General features: G+C 41.4%; 1 protein-coding gene across 1 annotated transcript in view; it reads left to right on the top strand.

Annotated features, from left to right (window-relative positions):
* The window catches only part of myo1ea (myosin IEa), a 135747-nt gene that overhangs the window by 55027 nt on the left and 68469 nt on the right, over window positions 1-12251 (top strand). Inside the window, exons 5-6 of the mRNA XM_048615726.1 lie at window positions 4087-4174; window positions 4763-4852. Of these exons, the coding sequence (XP_048471683.1) occupies window positions 4087-4174; window positions 4763-4852 (178 nt within the window). The remainder of the gene's footprint in view (window positions 1-4086; window positions 4175-4762; window positions 4853-12251) is intronic.

Below are 12251 nucleotides of genomic sequence, written 5' to 3'. Positions count from 1 at the left end.
GAGGTATGGGGGCAGGTGTAGCACTTCCTGCGGTTGCAGGGAAAAGTGCCGGGTGTGGTGGAGCTGGAGGGGAGTGTGGAGTGGACAAGGGAGTCACGGAGAGAGTGGTCCCTCTGGAAAGCAGATAAGGGTGGGGAGGGAAAGATGTCTTTGGTGGTGGGGTCGGATTGCAGATGGCGGAAGTGTCGGAGGATGATGCGTTGGATCCGGAGGTTGGTGGGGTGGTACGTGAGGACGAGGGGGATTCTTTTTTGGTTCTTATTGCGTGGACAGGGTGTGAAGGATGAGTTGCGGGAGATGTGGGAGACACGGTTGAGGGCGTTCTCGACCACTGAGGGGGGGAAGTTACAGTCCTTGAAAAACGAGGACAACTGAGATGTACGGGAGTAGAATGCCTCATCCTGGGAGCAGATGCGGCGGAGGCGAAGGAATTGGGAATAGGGGATAGCATTTTTGCAGGAAGGTGGGTGGGAGGAGGAGTATTCTAGGTAGCTGTGGGAGTCGGTGGGCTTGAAATGAATATCGGTTTCTAGGTGGTCGCCCGATATGGAGACAGAGAGGTCCAGGAAGGGGAGAGAGGTGTTAGAGATGGTCCAGGTAAACTTAAAGTTGGGGTGGAAGGTGTTAGTGAAGTGGATGAACTGTTCAAGCTCCTCATGGGAGCACGAGGCGGCGCCGATACAGTCATCAATGTAACGGAGGAAGAGGTGGGGTTTAGGGCCGCCCCACATCAACTTCTTTCTTCAGCAATATCAGCATGCAGTGTTTGCATAAATAGTCATCGACCTGAAACATTGGACTGGATTTTCAAAGGGGTTGGGTGGACGCTGGGATGAATTCTAGGCCCTGACCCAGCATTGGGGTGCATCACTCTTACAAGGCAATTTTTAGGTGCAGATGGCACAAGTGATCACAATATGAGTTTGGTGCCAAATTAGTGGCAGCGAGCAACTCCTGCAGCATGTCAGGCAGCAGCAATATTGGAGGTTGCTGCTACATTGTTAACTGGAGGCAAAAACCCAGGAGGTCAAACATAGTGGAGAGTAGCCATGGCAGACAGGTTAGAAGCAGTGCTTGTGCTGGTGCTAGTTGGCTCGTACACATTAATGAACAATCATCAACTCTGAAGAGACTTACTTGGGCCCCATGGAGAAACCCAACAACTGTACATGAGCAGACTGTTCTGCCTAGCCAACAGAAACATTGAGAATTACGGTATCAAGTACAGAGGGTGCTGAACAAGTTCAAGAGCAGTTAATTGATGACAATTGATGTGGGATCGCAAAGCGCACCACATCAAAAACAACCTGCCATTCCTTTAAAAATTGAAAACTGCCTTGGAAGCATTGGGATCTCAAGGACAAACTTCTGCCCCAGTTCCCTAACCCTTTCATAATCCAGCCTGTTAGCTTGATTTTCTCTCCACTGATGCTGTCTGGCCTGCTGAGTATTTCTAGCATTTTCTAGACTTATTTCAGATTTCCAGCATCTGCAGTATTTTGGATTTATATCGATGCAGTTTTTTGGAGCTTTTTATGCTGTAGTGCCGATGGACATTTTTCTGAGAGGTCTAATGGGGTAATAACGAACACCCCAGAAAAGGAGATTTTGAAAGGGAGTCGTGGTGGAGATGGAGCAGAGCGGAATGAAAGGGAACCACTAGGTGTCAGCAGCATGAAGGCTAGACAAAGAAGTTGGAGATCAGTAATGCAATTGTACATCAGGTTAGGTGAGCAATTTGAAAACAGCAATTCATTGAAACTATTCATAGAATCCTTACAGTGCAGAAAGAGGCTATTCAGCCCATCACGTCTGTACCAACCTGCCAAAGAACATCCTATTCCCATAATCCCACATTTCCCATGGATAATCTGCCTAGTCTACATATCGCTGGACACTTTGGTGTAACTTGGCATGGACAACCCACCTAACCTGCACATCTTTGGACTGTGGGAGGCAACCAGAGCACCCAGAGGAAACCCATGCAGGCACAGGAAGAACATGAAATCTCAATACAGACAGTCACCCAAGTCTGGAGTTGAGTGCCAGAATTGTTTTGCTTAATTGAAAATTTGATGGCTCCCACAACAATAACACCACAGTTGATCTGTGGGTGTTATACTTCAGTCTTCAATCAGATGCCACATTTTTGATTGACACGACGAAATAGATTTGGTCACTACTCTTAATCTATCTGCTTCTTCCTTCTGACACTCAAGTAAAGCATTCCATACTTTTCATTAAATAATATTTCCAAATATTTGCAATTTGTTTGTTTCAGCATTGAAATTAGCTTTGCAGGATTACATTTCTGTCATTTAAGTCATTCTTTTTTGTAAAGTCTTATTTCTACTCCAAAGCCAGCAGGTTTAATAACATCTTACAATGGGCCTCCTTAATTTCTGCAGTACCATAGAAGGTCCAATCATGATTTTATTTGTGTACAAAAATCACAATGAAATGAATGAAATGGAAGCCATTTAGCAGAGTTCTGATTTCTATAGTAGGAAAGCTTTTTGGGTGTATTGACAGAGGAAAGGGTGAGAACAGGAAGTCATGCACTGAAGATCAGGATGTGATTAATGCTGTTCAGTCATCTTGTTCAGGAACTCTTACTATGCATGAGTTTGGAGCAGTTTACAGGGAAAGGATTTTTAGAAGTGGTTTTGCATTTACGAGAAATTTTAAGTGAAACATGAGGAAGAAATCATGTCCAGCATTTTGAAAACTTACCCAAATCATTAGATGCCAACAGAAAACTTGATACTGTAACACATACAACTTACAAACTGGCTGCAAACAGGAATTGAAAGCATCTAATCACAGCTCTGCTGTATCAGGTTATTAACTAATCAAAGAGCTTGGGCTGATACAGGGCTTTATCATGTTGGTGTGCAGCAAATTTTCTTAGGGTGTATACGTCAACATGCAAACAGGGAGCTGGTTCGCTACGCAGCTAAAGTGTCTTTTCGAATTGTGGCAACAATACAGGTTCAATTCCGGTAATGGTCAGGTAGACTTGGAACTTGCCTTTTGCACCCTGCTCTGGAAGGGGAAGGCATTGGCAAACCCACCACCAACAAAAACTACCAAGGAAAATGTTTCAGGCTGAAGCAACAGCAGGCAGTGAGCCAATGACCCACCTTTAGGTCAGATGCTTGAGGACACACCATTCAAACGGCACTAATATGGACCATTTCGTAGCACCAATGGTGTCAGTAGAATGAAGTGAGAAAATCCATATCGAAAGATAAAAAAGAGTTTTCTCGGCTTGTATTCCTACAGTTGTTTATTCTAATAAGGAAGGGTGTAGTTAATAGTGTGACAGCTCAGAAGCAGCACCTTTCTTCCCACTGAACAACTATTACCGCCAACTCATGAATTGGCTGAGCGGTGGAGTTCCCCTTGAGCGAACTACCTCTGATCACTTGACCTCATCATCAAAAAGAATGTGCATCTTGCTGTACTGGCATATTGTATTGGCCTCTATTTCCCTTCCCTACCCTAATAAGAACTAGGAGCAGGAGTAGGCCGTCCGGCCCTTCGAGCCTGCTCTGCCATTCAATAAGATCATGGCTGACCTTTTCGTGGACTCAGATCCACTTTCCCGCGTTCTCACTGTATCCCTTAATTCCTTTACTGTTCAAAAAAAATCTACCTTATCTTTAAAAACGTTTACTGACGTAGCGTCAACTACTTCACTGGGCAAGGAATTCCATAGATTAACAACCCTCTGGTGTGTCAAATGGCATGTAGCCATGGTACACAAACTCGACATTTCATTTCTCTTTGGAGCCAGCCTGCAGACTCTTCACAACAGCAGTCGTGGGCTCCACAATGGTCATCAAGCTCATCAAGCATAATCAGCAATTGTTTCTACAGTAGAACTACTGATGGATTCTGGTCCAAGCACTGAGAACACTGGAGAAACTCAGCATATCTGGCAACATCCGTGGAGAGAGAAACAAACTTAACATTTTGAGTCTGGTATGACTCTTCTGTTGCTCTACACAGACCGAGACAAGCACATGTAGCAGTGGGCAGTGCAAACACAAGGATTGATCTGTCTTCCTTTTTTCTCTTCAGTGGTGAAAGTGGGGCTGGAAAGACAGTGGCTGCAAAATACATCATGAGTTATGTCTCCAGAGTCTCTGGTGGTGGGCCCAAAGTACAGGTAAAGTGACATCATTTTACAGCCAGATCTAATTACGCCATGTTTTCTTTTAATTTTTCATGCCAATATGCCGCTGCATGGATGTTTGCATTTTCCCAGAAATTCATCGAGTTCATGTTGATTTCCTCCTGCCTCATTAACATGGATTTGTCCAGAGGCCAGAAAATGGTAACTTCACAGAATTGCTAAGGCAGTGAAGGAGGCCATTCAGCCCATCATATCTGCACAATCTCTTCTATGACCATTCCACTGCCTTTTCCTTATACCCTTATGTATTGTTTCTACTTCAATAATTTTCCAATGCCATCTAGAAGTTCATGGTGTTTGAACCCATCAAAGACTTTGTCGATTATGAATGCTGTGATCGGTAATTCTAAAATGTTCAAGAATATGAGTTCTTGAGGACTCTCTATCAAGGCTTCTCAGCTGCTTGGATTGATTGTGTAGTTCCCCCATCACCCGTGTTATTGTGTGGCTGGAAAAGATAAAGTTCATTTCAAGATAATGAGGAAGTATTTCAGACAGAATTTTCTGTGTGTATAGAGAAATATTTTGTTATAAGGAGGATTTCTTTTTCCTCTGTTGCAGCATATAAAGGACATCATTCTTCAATCAAATCCACTCCTAGAAGCATTTGGGAATGCTAAGACAGTGAGAAACAATAATTCCAGCAGATTTGTGAGTTCCAGAGGCCGTGTCCTGTTTTGACTGTTAATATCCTGTGGGTTTGGCTGGGGAACTCTTACGGAAAATCTTCATCTCCAGTAATGTTTGGTGGTTATTTCTGGTTTGATCCTTTTCCTCCAAGTGCTAAATTTCCATTATAGTTTGGAGCAAGTGAGCATGGTTCTCATTATACCTCATCTCCCAAACATTACACTTTGTGAATTCTTGGCCAGACCAATTTTTCTGTCTGCAATGCAGCTTGCTTGTGTGAGCTTTACCCTCTGACCAACAGTCTAACAAAGTGAACTTTACCCAATGGTTAGCAGCATTTTTATTCCAAGATGTACTTGACCATGCTTCCAGAAAAGAAATAAGGGCAGAAGTAACTATTAGTATCATAGTATCATATAATAATATTGCTGATAACAATTTCTAACATGCAAAATATTTTCTTCAATCATTGCTTATACTTATAATAAGTTATTTATTTTTATAATTCTGATATTTTCCTATGAATAGAACAACTCTCTCCTTTGTTTTCTGAGAGTACCAGAAACTAATATGCTGTTTGAAAATTAATTATACTTCATTTAAATGTTTAGCGTCATAGAGGTTTACAGCCTGGAAACAGGCCCTTCACCCCCAACTTTTCCATGCTGCTGAGTTTTCACATTTAAGCTAGTCCCATTTGCCTGTGTTTGGTCCATATGCCTCCATATCTATCCCATCCATGTACCTGTCTAAATGTTTCTTAAATGATAAAGTTATACTCGCCTCCACCACGACCTCTGGCAGCCCGTTCCAGATACTCACTACCTTCTGTGCGAAAAAAGTTGCTCCTCTGAACCCTTTTATATCTCTCCCCTCTCACCTTAAACCAATGCCCTCTAGTTTAAGACTCCCCTACCATGGAGAAAAGGTTTTGGCTATCTACCTTATCCATGCCTCTCATGATTTTATAGACCTGTATAGATCTCAGTCTCCTATGTTCCAGGGAAAAAAGTCCCAGCCTATTCAACCCCTCCTTTTAACTTAAACCTTCCAGTCCAGGTAGCATCCTAGTCAATCTTTTCTGTGCTCTTTCTAGTTTAATAATATATTTTCTGTAGTAGGATGACCAGAACTGCATGCAGTACTCTAAATGACCTCACCAACATCTTGTAAAGCTGCAACAAGACATCTCAACTCCCTATCCTCAATGCTCTGACAAGTACTCACTTAAAAAATGGTTGAGATTGTATACTGTATGCTTTTGACCATCAGCATTGAAGCTATATCAATTCTAGGTGTGTTTGTATTCGTCTACAAAGTCTGTACATTTTCTTACCAATGCTGTGATAGTAGGGCTAACCCCACATGTAAACAATGTAAGACAAATCAACTTTGATGTAGGCAAAATAAAACGGAAATAATTCAACTCCAACCCTGTCAGGAGATATACCTAAGATAACAAGGTGTAGAGCTGGATTAACTTGGTTTACATGTCAGTACCTAATAATTATCTAGGTCCAATTCGAATGCAGTCTTATTGAAATGAAAGGGCTCAGCTATTAGCCAAGCACTGTCTTCTGAGCAGATCATTTTTATGGCTGAGAGAATTTGTATAAAAAATGTACGTATATAAATACTCCCTTGTCCCCTGCTAAAGCTTAAAGGTGTAAGCTGGCTGTACAAACATGAGTGTATGGGGAGGGGGTTATTTTTTTCTGCTGTTTAACCTGATGAACAACAGAAGCCACAAGCCTCGAGCTTACCTGCTGGAATTAGCTGCTTTCCTCCCCAGTGGCCCCTTCTTCCCCCCACTAGCCTGGGTGTGTGGAGTCACCGCAATTGTTGCATCAGCTAATACTAGTGAACAGCAAAACTCAGAAACTCAAAACTGGGACAATTCATGTCTGTACAGCAGCGGTTTATTCATCTATATTAGGCAATCGAAAGAGTTGAGACAAGAACTGCCTCGAATTATACGCCAAGTTTGTTTCTGTCTTTTGCTTTTGAGGGAGCATACAAAACTATCTTTCAGCATCATCTCCTGAACTCATTTCTTGACTATCATTACTGTAAAAAAGAAATTTTGCCGGTCCTGAGTTGCACTTTTTTGTTGAAGTGACTCTCAATAGCCTTTTGAAGGAAAGAGCAGACTGTAGTATCAGTCTCATCATCTTGTGCTGTCTTCTCTGACTGGAATCTGATCCAGGTCTGAGGTGAAGACGTTTGGCACCTCCCTGATGAACATTGGTGAACCAGTGGGTTTATGCAGCTGTCATCAACATGCATGATAGCTTTTTTGGTATCAGCCCACAAATTACTGAGCTATTGAATTCAGGTTTCACAACTAGCAGGAGTGGTAATGAAGCTGGATTAACAACCCAGAATTTAATGTGAACCTGTGATTCCACGCTTGTGGTTGACTGTTTGGTGCCTTTAGGGCAACAGGGATGGGTTAAGAAATGTTGCCTCACCTGTATCGCCCACATCCACAAGAACAAGTAAAAATTTAAAAAAAGATACAAGATAAGTGAGCACAGTAAAGCTGCAGTTTAGCAATTCTGTTTCCACCACAAGTTGAGAGGCAATGCTATGAATGAAATAAGAAGGCATAGAGCAGAGGGACTCTTGGATTTAACAGCCTGTGCATTATTACCTACATCTTGTTGCATATTGGTTTCAGCTGACTCTCCAATCCCTAGTTAAAATAAACTGTTTATTGTACAACGAATACAGGGAAAACAACAAAAGATACAGAATATTTAAAAAAGGAATAAAGTTCAAACACAAATTAGGTTTTTAGCAGACTTCACTGCATATTTAACTGATTGCAGGCAGAGAAAAGAGCATGTTATGTAAACAGTCAAAGGTCGAGTGCATTCTGAGCATGTTTTCAGTAACTCAAGTACATGTACAGTGAATTGGAAAATGGCAGGCCTGGTAGTGTTATTGGAGACCTCACCCAGCTTTTTAAAGATCAGAAACTGAATCTAGAAAGTCAAAAATAATATGTTTTAGTGTGTGGGTGACTGATGAATCTGCTAGAGGAATTCTATAATTTTATTATAGAGTGCTACGCCTTTAATTATTGGAAGCCTAAGTAAAAGGAAGGAAAATGATGACCAAAAAAGTGGAATGAAATGCAGGAATAGAGAATGCTGTAAAACAAGAGATTGATTGAAAAAGTGCAAATTGTGCACATGGAGAAAAGTAGTCAGCTCAATATATATGTTCTCTATAGAAAGAAGTAATTATCTGTCTGTAAAAAATTGCATGTAATAAAACATCTTTTGGAGGTTATATATTCCCTTTTACAAGTTTTACTTCACTTGATGTTGATAATGCAGTAAATGGAACCATTTTGAACTTTGGATTCTTAAAAGTTTGCAAATGTGACTATGCTGACTTTTAGAAGTTATAAATTAATGTAACATTGTGAGAAGAAGTTAGCAATGATACACTTTGTGAATTCTGAGAGAATTCCAGTGGGGAACAAGAATCTCAATATTCATTTGGGGTGGCATGGTGGTTAGCACTGCTGCCTCACAGCGCCAAGGACTCAGGTTTGATTCCACCCTCGGGTGACTGTCTGCATGGAGTTTGCACATTTTCCCCATGTCTGCTTGGGTTTCATCTGGGTATTCCAGTTTCCTCCCACAGTCCAAAAATGTGCAGGTTAGGTGGATTGTCCATGCTAAATTGCCTGTAGTGTTCAGGGATGTGTAGCTTAAGTGGGTTATAGGAGGATGGGTCTGGGTGGGACCCTCCAAGGGTCAGTGTGGACTTGTTGGGCCGAAGGGCCTGTTTCCACACTGTAGGGATTCTGTGATCTTCTATGATTTAATTCAGAAGGTTATTTCATTTTGAAGATCCTCTATATCCTATCTTTCCAATCTCTCCGAGGTATGCAGATGCTGATGCATGTCGATAGTATGCATTCCTTGCTTCTCCAAATGAGGGAAGAGATGGACAATAACTCCAGGTCACTTTTGGTCATGTTCTTGTAGCCAGCTTTAGAGTGACTTAGAGTTGTTCTTGGAGGAGATTATTTCTGTTCTTAGTGTGGGCTGATGCTGATAGGACCCATAAGTTGTTTATTGAACATGTGTGACTTCCCACTACAGAGGATAGTTTGTGTCCAGTCAGACAAGTTGGCGAGATTACAGATCAGCGCTGGACCAGCAAGCTCTTGCTTTATTCCTGATGGCTTGATCTGCTGCCCCATCATTCCCTATATGAATCCAGCAATGCAATAATAGCTCTGTACCATTCCAAATTGCCTTTTTAAAGCCAACGGCGAACTCAGGTTTCTAATTTTTCCAGCAATCTGTTTTGCATTTGATCCAACGCCCCAGGGAAAATTAAAAAATCTTCTCATCTTTAATCTAGCCCAAATAAGTTGTATTTCCAACATCTGTGCTCACTGTTGAAAATAAAAGATATGCTCACCTGAACTTCATCCATACATTTCCATCATTCTAAAAACAAAATCAGTCTGATCCCTTATTTCAATAGTCGTTTCTGTCCTGAGAGGAAGTTTCTGTTTGCCTTTACATGCTGCACCTGTTACCCAGCACAGATTGGATAACAGGAACTTTATGTAAATCAGTCTAAGACCAGATGCATCTGAACCTTTTGCTTGGTCACAAGGTTATCTTTCACAGGAAAGCTCCTGATCATGTCAAATGAGTCTGAAGGAAGGAAATACAATTTTTTAATTAGGTGCCTTGAAGCAAATTGCCGGAAGGAAAGGAAAGCATTGTTAAAATTAATAAAGGATGAAGAAGGTACAAAGTCTGCTCCAGCTTGAGTTTGCCAAATGTAAAAGGAAAAGAGGGATTCAGTGCTATTTCAGACATTTTTTTTCTCTTGTCTAACAGTGAGCTTTGAAAATCAAGCCAAACTTAACACACAAGCTTGTGATTTGAGACAGCATTCTCTGGTTAACAGATGATTGGTAAAATTTTAACTGGGAAGGTAAATCATGAAGAAGCTTACTCACCCTTTTACTATCTCTGGTTGGCTGACTGCAATTTTAATTTGGAGTCAAGGACGCCTACATAAGGCTCCTGTTTAATTAGACAGGTGAGATTTCAATTATTTTATTTTGGCCCAATGTGCTACTTTAGCTTGAGGCCTGAGTAGGAGAGCAATACCTGGTGCCCCACAAGAAAGCCTTGGGCCTACATTGCCTCAGGCTCTCCCTCAAAGCAACAGCAAAAGCCCTTACTAGAGCTTCAACTTTTACTGCGTCTTTCAGTCCTCAGAGGCAGCCTCCAAGCTAGTTTTGAAGATTAGGAAGTCACTTTTGATGAATTGGGAGAAGACATGATAATTAGGCCTGGCTGTTAAAATCAGCCAAGCCTCCCTATCCTGCTCCCAAGAGATGAACATTCCACCTGGAAGGAAAAGTCTTTGTCTTTGGATTACACCCCAACACTTCATAAACTATTTCAAAATCCAATTATTATGGTCACCACATACCATTCGGACCAGGCACCACACAGATTTATTCACACACCGTCATTTATAGTAGGAAGGAATAAACTGAGGCTGATAAAAAGTGACAAGCTTTGAAATGATCCATAAATCTTGACAGCCTGTCTGTCAATCTCTGTGAATGGTCGCATTCGTAGATATACACATGCATTTTGTAATAACTGCTGGAACCTTACACTTTTTTCCTCAGAATTCCACCCTTCTCATGGAGCTGCATCTTTGCTCAGCATCTGTAATGGCTCAGTTAAAATTATAACTATAACTGGGTGGTTCATATGTGGCATGAACTGCCAGAGGAAGTGATGGATGCAGGTACAGTTACAACATTTAAAAGTCATTTGGACAGATACATGATTAGGAAAGGTTTAGAGGCATATGGATCAAGTGCAGGCAAATGGGACTAGTTTAGTTTGGGAAACCTGGTTGGCATGGACAAGTTGGACCGAAGGATCTGTTTCCATGCTGTATGACTCTATGATGTATCAAAAATATTTTGAGATGCAGAAGGAAAGTGAGGGAGGATGTATGACTGGCATCTGATCAGTAGTGTTTGGAATCATGTATTGCTTTCGCTTTATCCCTCTGGCACATTGCCCCATTTCCCAAATACTTTCCGACAATGATTGGGTCATTTCAGTCATGTTTTGGTGATGCACATTGATATAACAGTTTTAGCCATTATCCAGCATTAATGAGTTTATGAAACCCATTTGCAGGATTGATTTGCTTGCTGATTGGGTTGTGCCACAAGCAAATCAGGAAAGTAATCATTTCAATATTTTGGGTTTTCATTTATCGAACAAACAACTTCTGGCTTTAGAATTATTTTGTGGATTCCCTTCCAATCCAAAGTTTCAAATGGCAGGAGTCAAAACAGGGAATAAAGAAAAGAAGCACATTGTTAAGAAATGAAGATATCAAAAACATTGAAACTAATGTTTGGAAAGGATTAAAATTGATGAAAAAATGAATCACAAACAGGAATGTGTGGAAGAGGCATGAGAGGTAAAGCACATATATTCATATTTCATTTCTAATTAAAGTATACACTGAGAGCTATTGGAATTATCTAGGTTTGCAATACTACTGATTGGAAGAGCTTATTTCGCTGTTAGTGTTTATTTTCAGTGTTGTTGTATAGTATGAAAGGAGGTCTTCCAGGACAGTGACTAATTTTGGAAGTCTGTTGGTGAACTAACGGGTTGATTCCATGATCAGGTTCTGATAGAAACAAGCATTATTCTTAGAAAGCTTTGAACAAGGAACTGCCAACCTAGAAATCTTGGTTTTCACCACGATAGAAAAATCAGAGTTGGAGTTTCCCAAGCAGTACTCCCTGTGATTGTCCAAGAGGTGAATTGGCCAAATAAAATTATTGCACTGCTGCCACACAGCGCCAGGGACCCGGGTTCGATTCCATTCTCGGGCGACTGTCTGTGTGGAGTTTGCACATTCTCCCCGTGTCTGTGTGGGTTTCCTCCAGGTACTCCGGTTTCCTCCCACAGTCTAAAGATGTGCAGGCTAGATGGATTGGCCATGCTAAATTGCCCATAGTGTTCAGGGATGTGTAACTTAGGTGTGTTTATAGGGGGATGGGTCTGGGTGGGATGCTCCAAGGGTCGGTGTGGACTTGTTGGGCCAAAGGGCCTGTTCCCATGCTGTAGGGATTCTGTGATTCTATGATGCCTCAACTACAGGATGCCATTAATTGCAACCTGAATTTTGAAAGATGCAATACATTTAAGAAGGACAGCGAGCTTTGAAAGGTGGAAGCATAGTTCTATTAATTAATGATAGTATTAGAACAGAAGAGAAGGATGACTTAGGATGTGAACCAGAATGGGTAGAGATGAGAAATGAAAAAGGCAAGACGTTGCGTGTGTGTGTGTGTGTGTGTGTGTGTGTGTGTGTGTGTGTGTGTGTG

This window comes from Rhincodon typus, chromosome 33 (genome assembly GCF_021869965.1).
Source record: "Rhincodon typus isolate 14 chromosome 33, sRhiTyp1.1, whole genome shotgun sequence".
In the NCBI taxonomy this organism is placed as follows: Eukaryota; Metazoa; Chordata; class Chondrichthyes; order Orectolobiformes; family Rhincodontidae; genus Rhincodon; species Rhincodon typus.
This window is presented reverse-complemented; position numbering and strand designations above follow the sequence as displayed.